General features: G+C 40.7%; 1 protein-coding gene across 7 annotated transcripts; it reads right to left on the bottom strand.

Annotated features, from left to right (window-relative positions):
- Positions 1-3,939: 3,939 nt before the first annotated feature.
- Positions 3,940-13,114, bottom strand: tcea3 (transcription elongation factor A (SII), 3). 7 transcript variants are annotated; one of them, XM_047340932.1, is made up of 21 exons: positions 12,740-13,114; positions 11,486-11,548; positions 11,195-11,300; positions 10,960-11,065; positions 9,111-9,602; positions 8,906-9,028; positions 8,561-8,659; positions 8,395-8,463; positions 8,182-8,292; positions 8,015-8,083; positions 7,615-7,674; positions 7,432-7,503; positions 7,148-7,216; positions 6,993-7,052; positions 6,834-6,908; positions 6,009-6,169; positions 5,800-5,856; positions 5,506-5,660; positions 5,217-5,363; positions 4,413-4,484; positions 3,940-4,301 (listed from the first exon to the last, which is right to left on the bottom strand). In XM_047340932.1, the coding sequence occupies exons 1-21, from the start codon at positions 12,806-12,808 to the stop codon at positions 4,293-4,295; spliced, it is 2,244 nt and encodes a 747-aa protein (XP_047196888.1). In that variant the 5' UTR covers positions 12,809-13,114; the 3' UTR covers positions 3,940-4,292. The 7 variants fall into 7 exon arrangements, with proteins under 7 accessions (XP_047196888.1, XP_047196889.1, XP_047196886.1 ...); XM_047340933.1 differs by having other exon boundaries at positions 6,993-7,055; positions 9,111-9,596; positions 12,740-13,113; XM_047340930.1 differs by having other exon boundaries at positions 6,993-7,055; positions 12,740-13,111.
- Between the last annotated feature and the right edge of the window lie 1,073 nt (positions 13,115-14,187).

Here is a 14,187-nt window from a genome sequence, read left to right as displayed (position 1 = left end):
CCTCCACAGTCTGACAGCTATCGACATCAAATGCACTTCATCCCCGCCGCTCGTGAGCAAAAGGCCGTGAAACAGCATTTGAGAGTAAAAGGCAGGAGGCTGAGCGCAAGGCAGGCAGCTCCACAAGAGTCCTGAGTTATATCATCTATTCCCCCTCTGCCTCACTGCATTTTCTTTGCAACCTAAATAGCCTCAGCGATGAAGCTTTCCACAGCCACAGCAGCAGTAAAGCTGAACATTGAACATTTCGTGCCCACTCTCAGGGATATTAAAGAAGCCTCAAAACATCAATTTACTAGAAATGCTCCTATTTCTACTGCTACTACAAAAGACTGATGAAATCTATTCCAAGACAAGAGTAAAAATGGTTTTAGTTTTTAAAGCAAGTGATGCAATGCCTTTTTTGACCTCGGTTATATCTGGGGGAAGAGAGCCCGACACAGGATACATACAAAACAGTAGTGGAGTTTTTTTTTTAAGTTTAATTTTCAAGCTTTCAGAGGATCAGACCATTTTGAGAGGTTAAGAGACTCGCGTGCAGTGACGGCATGTTTTCAAAAGGGAGAAGACAGGCCGGATGCTTTAGAAGGTACAGATGTTCTAAATTGATGATGTTTCATAAGGGGGTAATGTTTCCTCGCAACAGGCTGGCATGACACATTTCTTTCAAAAACACATTAGTCATGAAGGAAAAAAAACAACACACAGCCTTGATCACAGGGCTCAAACTCAGGGTGCTTGCCTTTGTGAGCACTTTCTCTTTTCAGTATTTTCTTCTAGCTGCGAGAAAAAAAGAAATTACATCTCCTGTACAAAATGTCTTGTTTTATGCGGATTAACATCTCGGAAATGACATTGCCTGTACCTCTGTTCACCTTTTGTTCCATCCATACATTATCTATACCACTTATCCTTTTATCAATTTAGAGTCTGTTATTAACCTGACACAAATCTGCATGTCTTTGGACTGTGGGAGGAAGCTGACCGGAGAAAACCCACACATACACGGGAAGAACATGTAAACGCCACACAGAGGAGAAGCCAAGATTCAAACTGAGAGCCTTCTTGCTCCTAGGGCGACAGAGCCAAACACTGCACCATCGTGCTGCCCTCCAACTTTTGTCATAAGTCACAACTCAGTTTGCGCTGTCCAAGGTTGGATGAGCACACACTTTTGCGCTTGTGTGTGCAACAAAAACAAAACATGTTTAAGATTGACACAGGGGAAAAAACCCTGCAAAACACTGTAACTGGGACATTTTACATTTACTGACATTTGCCCACCCACTAAAGCATGGCTATATGCTTGGTCTTGCTAAATGATAAAGATAAAGGTGGTTTAATTGATTTTACTTAAAATTATAACAAGTTATCTACTATTAACAAATGTAAGTAAACATTAAATATGCCCAGACCTTTATACTGTTCAAAACACAATTACAGTTTTCTGGTAAAGGGTCTGGTGATTAATGGCATGACCAGGACCATGGGATGTATAGGATATATGCTACATGCCTAACAAGTCTCTTTTGTTTGCATTTATAGAAAGTCTGCAGGCTGCAACAACAGGAGAGATTTTAACAAGTCTGCAAACCAATACACGTTCAAGAATCTGACACATTACAACAGATATGAATATAATCACAGTAAAGACGACTTCATAAAATGAATAAATAAAAGTTTTTTCAAATTAAATAAATCAATTGTGTTGATACAACTCTTCGAATTTAATTAGAAGAAGCTTAATTATTTGTTTTGTTTCCAATGAACGTAATTTTTAAGTTGTAAACATTTCGCTTTTTTTTTATGCAGCATTTAACTTGCCATTAAAACATGACTGACACTAGAATGGCGCTCAGAGTACATACCTCTGCCAGTCCCCTTGTGAAACCACATTTAAATTCATTAGATCCAGATTTTTTATTGGATCTGCACCAAATTGCACACACTCATAAATATCAGTTCCCTTAATATGCCTGTTTTTTCCATTAAGATCTATGATCTATTATTCTGTGAGAAATCAATGAGAAGGTTGAAAAACTCGCTTTCTCACAATATTAGTTAATTAAAGGGAAACAACATTCCTGGATCTGCATCCACACCAAAATGTATGAGGTTATTTCCTGACTCAAACCACATCCCTCCAACAAGTTTCGTAGAAATCCGTCTTGTAGTTTTTGAGTAATCTTACTTACGAACAAACAAACCAACAAAATGTACACGGGTGAAAACATAACCTCCTTGGCGGAGGTAAAAATAAGGTTTGTGTGGAAACATTTCCGCTACGTCTCTTTTCCTCTGACAGAGATGTAAGTTAAACGTTCTGCAGTCTGGTGAATTAGATTCCCATGGACAGGGCCTGTACATGGCTGACACTGATGGATTGGCACATATGTTCTCCAGAGAGAGAGCGGAACATATAGACTGAGTTTACATCTGTCTTTGATTTATTTGACGTCATATGAGAACATATGACAGTACTGCTGTTTTGTTGTGTTGCAGATATATGTGTAATCGTGTTCACTGGGTGTTTACCTGGAATTTATGTCAACCTCCAGTGATGAATATTGAGCATCTGTACGAGTTCAAATCGATTTCCGTTACAGGAAACGTTTCCATAAGGGTTTTCTTCTGATCTGCTGCACGATGGACTCATCTTAACATGTCGACATTCTGCTGACAGTTTATTGAAGATGAATGTAAAGATGGCATTAAATATTTAACAAAGAAACAAAACTGGGGGACCACTGCATGCATATTTATAAATCTCAATGGAGGTTTCACAGACTTCTTCTTCTATGACTGAATGTAAATTAAAGGTCAGGGTGCTTGCATTGTTTTAAATGTCATCTCTCAATGCAGTGACCCAATCAGGCCGACTGCCTCCGATCGGCACAATCCAACATTGGCACAAAAGTAAACGGAACAGTAGAGCCTGCATGTGTTGTGTATTATCACAGTTAGAAAAGCTGATAAGAATCCAAATAAGACTAGAAGGGACTATACAGATATCTGTTGAGTCTAAGTTGCATTTTGTGTGACATTTTCATGCCTCCTTCAAGAATTCAGGACAACAAATGGCAGCAATGTAAATAACACAGTGTTGTGTGATACAGTGTTGATGCTCTCTGGGTTCTGCCTGCATATCAACATCAACAGTGGACATTTAAATGGAGGAAATTATGCAGAAAAAGTTAATGAATGTGGTTTCAGCTCACAGGAAACCAGATGGTGGATTACTGAACCAGAGTGCTGCAGGGGAGATTTTCCCTTTCAGTTATTACCACTGGAATAAAGACCATATTTCTCAAATAAGCACTAAATGTTGAATATGAACCATATACAGTCCTTTCTCTAGAAACCGTAGATTGATTGAACGTAATCTGCACTTTGCTCAAGGCGTGAAAATATTTTCATTGCAAACTCATATGTTTTTAAGAACAAGGGTTTGTGTTGTTGATTGCTGCTGTAAGGCTGTAAGCCTGTGACATAAATCAACACTTGTAGACAGGCTCCACCAGAACTGGCATCGAATAAGTAAGTGTCTAATTTGTGGTCTGTAAACCTCTGGAAAGAAAAATGACAGTCTGTGCTGCCAGTGTCTTCAGGTATGACGAGTTGTTGCCATCTACTGTTTGTATTCAGTGGTGCAACAGACAAACAATGTTGTACGTTTCCCAATACACTGTCATTAAAAAAATATTTTTTGTAATAAATACATGCATATCCAATAGATTAATAACCCAGATTTATTCATAATTGTTTAATTATTAATCGTACATATATAATGCAGATTTTGAATCAATGCTGTTATGATTATAATATTAAATTCAATGTGCGAAATGAATTGAAGGATGATGATGGTGAAATGTGCTGCATAAGTGATGCTGCATTAGACTGTCAAGTTTGTTTTATTAAACAGTTATAAAGCTATCACACTGATGGTTTATGCAGTTTATTGGCATTCGATATTTACAAAGTGAATAGCTGTAATATGAGATTGCAAAATAACTGTATTACAATGATCATCCTGTCATGATAGCACCATGATAATGAATTAAGTCTTCTCCAACTGGGTTGATTTCTTGACTCATGCTCAGTCTTCAAATCCACATAAAGCAAAACCCTTACTCTGAGCACATGCTCGTCAATGTCCAAATTTCAAGTAAAAATCGTACGAATACTACTGCTCTCAAATCACTAGCTGCAAAAATGTATAAACGCTGCCATTATAGAAAAGATCTAGATCAATATGCACCAAAAAAAACCACGTTGGTTTCACCTGGAAGGCATCAGCAGAACTGGAATTTAGAAATGAAATAAAAAAGAAATTAAAAGATTGTTGTAGAAAAATTATTTCAAAAACAGAAAAGATGAGAGTTATGGGGAACAAGGACGAGGGAAGGACTCACCTTCCAGCGGTTTCCACATTCATTACAGAGGACAAATGTGGTCATCGGCTCATCAGCGCTGCGTGTCTGCACCTACACACACACACACACACACACACACACACACACACACACACACACACACACACACACACACACACACACACACACACACACACACACACACACACACACACACACACACACACACACACACACACACACACACACACACCAGTCATTACAGCGCAACGACACAACTGACCCAACCTAAAGTAAACGTGAATTAACCTGAAGCACAATCATTCTCTCCTAATTACCTGATTAAGGAGTATTTACTCCAGTCTTAATGGAATAATAACACACAGATCTGTTATCAGGTTTCCATGTCTGCCATAGTGCTCCTTCAATGATCCTATATAATTCATGATAATGATGTAATCATGATAAATGTAACACAAAGGCAGCCATAAAAAATACCCTGCTAATAATTACACATATAAATAAAGTTTTACTTTTCAATGTGGTCCCATTACGTGTTGTGTAAGGGTCCAGTGTGCCTCATTATAATTCAGGATTTGTTCCTTTTTAAGGAGGAAAATACAGATTTCACTCACCTTAATACTCATTCAGCTAATAGGGTATCGCTCTAATGTCTTGTATAATGTCAGTGACTCCTGCACACTACCCTTCTCACTGTGTCCTGATATTAAAGATACATTTGAACATACTTTTCTACATGTGAAAAGATAAATACCAGTAGTATTTTACTGTGCGCCCAGTATCTGTGTGTGTATCATGTGTTGAACATGTGGGACAGTTTACCTGGTTGTAGGTGCAGTTCTTCTTCCTGCACTTGCTGCACTGCAGCAGGTCGGTGGAGGTGCCACCAGTTTTGGCCATCTGGTGCTCTCGGATGGCCTCCTGAGTGAGAACGTTCCTCAGCTGCTTCAGCTCGTCGCTGGCCATTTCCTGCAAAGCGACAACATCAGGCGAGCAGAGAGGACGATGTGAAATCAAGTGAATATGTGGTGAAATGCAGACTGGTGCACAAACACAATTCTGAGCATCATGAGAGCATAAGTAGTAACGATCAAGCTGCAGTGGCGTGTACCTCAGCAGACATGCTGGCGATGCGGCCTAAATCAATGCTCCGTGCGAGTACGTTTCTGCGCAGTCCCGGGTTCTTGGGGTCCTTCAAGTTGCTGATGCGGCTGCGGACTCTGTTCTTATATTTCATATCAGTGGCCTTTATCTCCTGGTAGATATGTGCAAACACGCAGTCAAGGTAGAATTAAATCCACTGTGGTGTGTGTCTGCTAATTATAACAAAAGGCTTCTGTTTCATTTGCATCATCACTGAATGAACCAACCACAGCAGCACACATCTAACTGCATTGAAGGATATGATCTTCAAGCTCTGCTGCCATGCCGTCACAGTTTGCTCCAAAATCTTTGTAGTCGTCTGTGAAGACAAGAACAAACATAATTCCACTAAATCCGCACACAACAAGTTTATACTTGTGCAGTTTATTGCTGCTCAATACCTGCATCTTCTCTATGTTTGAATAAGCTGCTGTTGTGTGTTACTGTTATAAAGCGTAGCATTAGCCTCACTGTCTGTGCGCAGGGCAGCCGCCAGCAACTCAATGCATTTGTCCCTGACGGAGTCCCCAGTAGCCAGGTGGGGGGACAGCGGACCCCCGGCAGAGCTGAAGCTGGGTGACATGGGGCTGGTCGGGGTGGTGGGACTTTTAGGGGTATCGGGTTTTCCCTTTCTGTGAAAAAGGACACATTGAACATAAAACATAAAGTGGTATTTTGAATATTACATTTTTCCAAACTGAGCCTGGTATTTGAGCTGGTCATATTTTTTTACTTTTTTGATCATTAACATCGTTTTTTTTACATTACATCTTTCTAGATTGTTGTCTTTAACGCTAAAAAACAACATTATTATTACTTGTAAAATATATATATGTTTAACATGTTATCACGCAATTACCTATTTTTACATCCAGCAGCCAAGTCTAAATCTCCCTCTCTTTTAGCTCTGTTTGTGGTCTCTCCCCACTCAAATCAAGTATCTCACTCGTTTGCTGCTTCACACTCCAATATATTCACCAGCTAGTTGATAACTCTGGCTGCTGTTTGGTGTTGTGCAGGTGACGCACTGTGGTTTTATTAGAGCTTTTTCACCAGAACCATCTGGATGCTGCCGCTGCTGCTGGAAACAAAGCTGATGAGAGCAGCGAGACCGGACTCATCAGGTTGTGAGACCAAAAAACTAACTCACAAACTCTAACGTCCGCAGTAGAGAAGAAACAAATAGTCGTATCCTCTGTGGGATTCTATTGCTTCAGCTAGATTGAATATAAAATATTCATAAGGAGCATTGTCATAAATCGAAATTAACCTTCGAAGACGCTCATGTTGAGATACCTTTCAATGCTGTCAGTCGAGGGCTTCCTCTGTGGAGGTCCAGGCTGAGAGGTCTTAGAGCCCTGAGACTCTCTCCTATGACACACAGCCAAAATTATTACATGTGCATTTTTCCTTTTAACAAAAAAATTCATTTGGAAATAATAATTTATAATTTACCTTTCCCCTGTTAGCTTCTTTGCTGGTAGTGAGCTGCTCTTCTTTGAATCGGTGGACTCGCTTCTATGTGATGAAATTCTTTCAGTAAATCTGGTTTTATTGACGTATGTTTTTTGAATGTGACTGAGATGGAAATAAATGCACATGAGTTCTACCTTTCAGGTTTGGAGTCGACTGAATGACGTTTCACAGGCTGGACAGGCTTCGAGTCGCACGAGTCCTTCCTGCAACAAAAGAGAAATAGGATAGGGACACTGACGCCATTTTTAACCAGATACCAAGTTTAAAAAAATTAAATACACCCTTATTATGATTATGAGATTATGTTTTATATTCATGTATCGATACCTTAAAGTTGAATAGATAAAAAACACACTAATTATGATTATGGGATTATGTTATATATTCATTTATATATATTTTCCTGCTCCTTGCAAACCTGTGTTTTTCTTTTTTGACATCCAAACTGGGCTTTTTAGGAGGCGGTGGTTTAGATTCAGACGAATCTTTCCTGACAAGAGGAAACATGTGTGTTTGATTTTGAAAAGAAGAGCAGAAGTACGATATGAGGCAACCTCTTCATGCAGTGAAGACCGACAAAGGTTAGTTTCAAGAGGCTAACCTTTCTCTCTTGGCTTCACCGGAGTGTTTGTTAGACACTTTGCTATCTGATGAGTCTTTCCTGCAAGAAGAAAACAGCCTTTGTACCAACAGAAAAACAGACGCTATGTGACACCTATCCAGAGGGCTCCCAAATACTCACAATACAAAAGCAATTGCAGAATAATGGAAAAAACAAACATTACTCAATTATAAACCTGAAAAATCTTTATTCTCTTATATCATGTTGTCCCATGTTCTAACTGAGGGTTTTTCTAAATCTAAATCTATTCCAAACCTAAGATTTATCACTGATAAAACTCTCAGATTACAGTCTGATATAAATGATGATCCTCCAGACACAACAGAATTTTTTTTCTTCAAGTATGAATGAGACAGAGAATAATTCCCAGATCTCGGACCTGTCTTTCTTCACATGATCTGACGTCTTCTTCTGTGAAGGAGGTTTCGAGGCCGGCGTCTCCTTCCTGCTGCGGCAAATAACACAAGGGCTCAATGCAGAGCAGAACTTTCCAACATGAATTCACAGGGTAGTAGACACTGTATTAAGAACTCATCTGATCCAGACCTCTCTCGCTCCTTTTTCCCGTCCAGCGAGGGACGCTTCGGAGGAGGCGGCGGGGGGTGCAGGTGAAGAGGGAGCGGAGGAAGAGGAGCGTTGGGGTCAGGGGGCTCTTTTCTAAATTAGGAAGAGACATTAGAGCTGAGCTGAATCACCCAAGGTTGAGGGGGGGGGGAGAATAATGGTAGGAAATGTCAATGTGGCCATGCAGACCCTGACCTCGGGGGAGGAGGATGAAGGTGGAAAGGCAGCGGAGCTATCGGAGCATTTGGGTCCAGTGGAACTTTCCTGATGTGACAAACATCGGTTATAGAATCCCATAAAAACCTCACACTTGTCTGCACTCAAACATCACAAACATGCACCACAGCATGCTTAGCCTGACCTCTCCTTCTTCACTTCGAGCGGAGGTCGCTGCTTCGCCGGAGGAGAAGCGGGTCGAGGAGGACGAGGAGGTCGGGAGGAAGGGTCTTTACCGTCCTTCCTGAACAAATGTCACAACAGGACAGATCAGAGTGCTGCACAGCATGAGTTTCCAAGGAACTGTTGCATGCTCAAGACACACCTGAATGCCTCATCACAGCATGCACCATGCACAGCGGGTGTCCTGTTAGCCCGTGAGTCTGGTTGTGGAACAGCATGAATAAATGTCAGTGCATATGAGTAACTCAGCAACCGTTATGTCATGCGGCATCAGCAGGAGTCTCTGCAGCGACGTCAGAGCCCTGACCTGTCTTTTTTCACGTCCACAGAGGGGCGTTTGATCGGGAGAGGAGGCCGAGGAGGCCGAGCAGGTCGAGGAGGAGAGGGGAAGCGGTTGGGATATAGAATGTTGCCGTCCAAGACTCCCCTCCTGAAATGAATAATTCAGCCTGAAGCTCTGCAGGATGCTTTTGATGTGAAATCATCAGTGTTTGAGCCACAGTTCTGCTCACCTTTCAAATATCGGCCTGTGAACATCAGCAGGTTTCCCTCTCTGGGGTTCGCTAGGCGGTCTCTCTCGCTGCGGCCTCTCGTGTCTGCTTTCTTCTCTGTGCTTCTTAGGCTCCTCGTGGGGTTTTTCCTTTTTCACTTCTTCCATGTGTTTCTTCTTTTTTGCTTCCTCCAACGACCTTTCCTTCCTTTGTTGGAGCTTGTGTCTTATACTTTGCAGGTCTTGTAATTGTTTCTGTTTCTTGTTATTCCTCTCCAGTTGGGGATCTTCCACAGCTTTTTGTTTCTTGGCCTCTTCTAAATGCTTTTCTTTTCTGATTTCTTGTGGGTGTTTCTCATCTTGGGGCTCCTCCAGGTGCTTTCCGTCCCCAAGGTCGTCCGCGTGTGTCTTTTTGTTTTTGTGCTCGTCGTTATGTTTCTCTTTCATGTTTTTATCTGTGTGTTTTTTGTCAGGATTTGAGTCATGCTTCAGTTTGACATCCAGTCTCCTGTGACTAACAGAAAACAGAGGAAGCATCGTTTTTACCTCTTTTCAAGAGACAGCAAACATTTACCAGTTTCACTGACGTCAGGTTTATTGTAACTAAGGCCACATTTGAACAGAAACTTTTTGTCCCACTATCCACATCCTTCTTAGTAAAAGCCACATTTGATGTAGAAAACCATCATCAGGTTAACCAACGATAACATGGTGTTATTTATATTTACTAGTTATTATTTACCAATAATTGAATTATCAAAATGTGCTCTTGCAAACTGTGTAATTATCTCTTACAGTGAGAAAAATGAAGAAGTATCTGCAACAATGTTAAATACATGATGTACACTATGTATTACATTAGTTTGGCTTTGCAAAGGTGAACCAGTAAGTACACAGTCACCTGTATTATGACATCACAACAAGATCTGTCACCTCCGCCAAGAAGGTTACGTTTTCACCCGTCTGTTTGCTTGTTTGTCAGCAAGATTATGCAAAAACTACTGGACAGATTATCACAAAACTTGGTGGAAGGATGCAGTATGAGTCAGGGAAGGGGTCGTGGACCTGGATCAGGGGAAGGATCCTGGAATTCTTTCTCACTTTTCTTGTGAGAAATTGTGAGATTTTTTGAGATTTTAACAGATTTTCCAGGGAATCATTCATGGATCTTGATGGAAAAACAGGTATATTTAGGGAACTGATATCTATGAGTTTGTGCAAATGTGTTGAATCACTGCTTTCATAACCTCTTTAGAAACCCCCACTTGTCAACATGATTGCCATGAAATTGACCTATTACATTATCACTATTTTATCAATAATGTGATCACAGTAATACCAGAGTAAGCACATAAATTAGATGATTATGATTCAATCAGACAGCACTGTCCTTGGTGCTGAATATTGTTTATCATCATTATCTACCTTTTTATTTTTATTTTCTATGAATTCCAGGTTATTTTTGTGCTGTTGTATTTTTTCATTGTCGATCAACACTGCAGGTACAGTAAGAATTGCATCAGTCCATCTACAGCTTTACGACTGCAGAAGGAACTGTACTTAATGATGTAATGCTACCTAAATGGTAAAGAGATGAAAATGGAGATTTAAAAGCTCAAATGAGAAAGAAACAAACAAATGTCTTTACATTATTTCCCATTATCCTTAATTATTACTTGCTACTGCAGGCTATTCTCAGGCAATAAGTGTCACTGACATTTCTGACATATTCTAATGTCTTGAGTGGACAAAGTTGTTGTTGTATGAGGAGTTGACCTATTTTTCGAGGTGCATAACTTTGTGTAAATGTCAGTGGAACCAAAAGCAGTTTGGTCACTGTGTGGTTGTGCAGCATCCATGAATGTACTGACCTACTCTGTGTCTCGGCGGGTGAGCTGTTTGGAGACGCTGTTGTTTTGCCGGAGTCCAATCCGTTCTTCATTTCAGCCGCTTTCTCAGAGTGAGAGTGGCCTGAGTCTGTGTGTGCATACAAGAGAATCATATCAGAGAATCATATCAGCAAATCACTCCGTCTGCTGATGTACTTATGACACAGACAACTGCTCAATAAATCAGGAGTGTAAATCATTAAAAAGTCGAGAGTACCCAGAAGCCTTTTCCAGTCTTTAATGAGGACCTTGGCCAAGGCAATGACTTCCTCGTCTGTGCAGTGCTTCCTGATCCCGTTCACAGACATGCCAATCCTCGTCTCCTAAAACAAATACACACATATAAATCTAAAGTGTGAACTGTAATGATCATGCGCTTGTGTTATTTATCATGTCAGTTAGTATTGCATTGCTTCTAATTAGTTAATTGGCTGAAAAACAATAGTAAAACTGTTCTTTAATCTAATATACAACTATGAATAAATCAAATGTATATAGCTTAGTTTACCTGGAGAAGTTTGAGCGTCATGTTGAAACCTTTCAGTTCTTTCAGCAGGTCCATGGCGCCCTCCTGCACAAACACAATCATTACAGCAAACATCATCACTAAGATTTTAATTTTCAATAATTATATATATATATATATATATATATTCTTAGATTTTCAGTATTTAAATGTCTTTTAAGTCATTCTACGTTTTTTATATTAACAACACCAAAGTGCATCATTTTCCATACACTGAGACAATAATCTTTTGGAGGGGAATGCGTCACTGATGAGCAACAGCATTGACTTTTTTTGGATTTAATATTTTTCGTCTCATTTAAAACAAAACCTCCATCTCAGCACCTTAAGGATAAAAAAAATTTCCCCTCCCTCAGATCTGCAAGAAAACACAAATTTTCACGTTGAATTACTTCAAATATTCTTTTATCTAATAAAAACACATCTCCTGATATGCACTGGTAACAGGTGTATGTCACAGTTTGGCAAAAACTTTGACTTTTTTGCATTAATATTTTTTGTTTCATTTAGAAAAAACTTCACTCTTAGCACCTTAAGTACAGATTTGACATGGATGCAAACATAGTCCTTTAAAAAAAAGGAACTATACAAAAACAAAACAGAATCGGTTTCTCTTCTGTATTTTTAAGTTCTCATCAGGATTTCAGACAAATGAACCACTAAAGTCAAAGAATGTGTCACAACAGGTTTTGAATAAGCTTCTCCACGACTGTCGGCTTTACTCTGATCGCAGATATTTCACTGACTCTGTGGTTTAACTGTGCAGCAGCAGCGCCATGAAAACAAGGTCCCGTGTGCGGATTCAGACAAAACACACGCACACACACACATACACACACACACACACACGACCTTGACAGCAGGCCGCGTTGTTTACTTTGCGTTGGTGTGTTTTAGTTTCTGTTTAATGTTTCAACCGGTAGAAGAATCACAAAAAGAAAGAACAAGCTGGAAAAAGCGGACCCAGTGAGCTGTGCACACTGAGAATCCGACACGTCCAGCGAGAGAAATTTATGCGCCAAACACCTGTTGACCATTTGTTACAGTGGAGTCAGACCCACACACAACAACTGTGCAGATATTACACACACACACGGAGTTTAAACTAAATCAAACTTATCTCCGGGTACTGCGGGAAAACGCTTCACTTTTCACGGGAGAACCCCGCGGGCCTGCGGGCAAAGCACGAGGTGGCGGGACAACGCGCCACCTGTGGGTGTCAAAATAAAGCCTCACCGTGTTATTTCTAGACACCATCTTGTCCAGTTTCTTTGCGATCCGGGTGAGATCTTCCTCTCGCGTCATCGCTGCATTTAATCCACCTTGAGCGACTCAACAATGGTGATTGGATGATTGTTTAGAAACCGCTAAGTGAGAGTTTTTGGTGGGAAAAATGGATCCGCCGCAGTTCGGACTTTACGCACGGCGCACTCCATTCAGCCCAGAGGCGTGTCCTGCTGCAGGATCCCAGCTGACCAGCGCCACACACGACAACAACTAAATATAGACACCGTAGTAGACACATGGGACCACAGACATACCTCCACCTGCAGCAGTTTGATTTAAAAAACATTTAAAACTTAACAAAATGAAGGGGATAATGGTGTCAGACTTCGATCCAACTTTATGTCAATGTAGTTTGACTGCATTATATCACCAGCTCACCAGTGTGTGTGTGGGGGGGTGTGCGCGCGCGCGCCAGATGTAGGTTGTAACCTCACCTCAAACGGGGTCACTATGTAATGATTAATCTTTGGGTGCACTCCAGTGTTGCGCACCAGATCCAGCTGCTGCTGTGCCAAAGACTAAACCTAACCCTGAGTCAATTTATTATATATGTATTACCTCATTCACTTCAACTAAGAATGGCGGGGATTTTATCCTGCAGATTTTATCCTACTCACCACTATGCCGATGGGGGGTATGGGTCTGTTTTTTTATATAATAAAGTTTATATTTAAAAACCTCTTCCTGAATTAACAGTAGTTTGCCGTTAGAGGGCGCTGTAATGTCAGGGCACAGTCCATGGCCAGATCAGATCCTGTCCGGACATGTAACCTTCTTCTTTCATTGAAGACACTGATTATATTTCATATGGTCACCTCTGGTCCTCGGCTGGGACTGTGGGAGGGCGAGCCGGGCTTTATCTGAGGACCTCAGGTTAAGACCGGACACATACGGTGTCAAAAGTCACAAAATGGTGGAATGAGCTCCCCAATGACATCAGGACAGCAGAAAGTCTATACATCTTCCGCCGCAAACTAAAAACGCACCTCTTCCGACTATACCTTGACTAAAAGTTTAAACTAACAATTTAGTAGCACTTAAATGGCACTTACTTATAGCACCTTGTAGTTTGGCCTTTTGAAGAAATTGTACTTTCTTGATTCTTGTTGTTCTGGGTTCGTACCCTCATTGGTTGAATGCACTTATTGTAAGTCACTTTGGATAAAAGCGTCAGCTAAATGAAATGTAATGTAAAAAATGCACTTTGTTACGCGGGCCTTTAAAGTCAGCAATTAAATCTCAGAATCAATTCTAAATTTGACTGGAAGCCAATGAAGAGAAAGATTCGGTGAGGAGTCTGGTTATTTATGTAGACTCTGTTGGCTCAGGCAGGTGAAGAGAGAATTGCAATGCAGTGTGTGATAGCGTTAAAGTGTGAATGCTGAGACAGTAGGGGC

This window comes from Hippoglossus stenolepis, chromosome 8 (genome assembly GCF_022539355.2).
Source record: "Hippoglossus stenolepis isolate QCI-W04-F060 chromosome 8, HSTE1.2, whole genome shotgun sequence".
NCBI classification, from domain to species: domain Eukaryota; kingdom Metazoa; phylum Chordata; class Actinopteri; order Pleuronectiformes; family Pleuronectidae; genus Hippoglossus; species Hippoglossus stenolepis.
Note: the sequence above shows the minus strand (reverse complement) of the source record. Positions and strands in the feature narration are given on the sequence as shown.

What these genes read in the sequence shown, in the direction of transcription:
- tcea3 (XM_047340930.1), bottom strand. Translation starts at nt 12,808, where the DNA reads ATGACGCGAGAGGAAGATCTCACCCGGATCGCAAAGAAACTGGACAAG. An exon ending in CCCGCCGAGACACAGAGTAG is followed by an intron (nt 9,603 to 10,959) that starts GTCAGTACATTC and finishes GTTTTCTGTTAG; the next exon opens with TCACAGGAGACTGGATGTCA. An exon ending in CTTCATCCTCCTCCCCCGAG is followed by an intron (nt 8,293 to 8,394) that starts GTCAGGGTCTGC and finishes TTCCTAATTTAG; the next exon opens with AAAAGAGCCCCCTGACCCCA.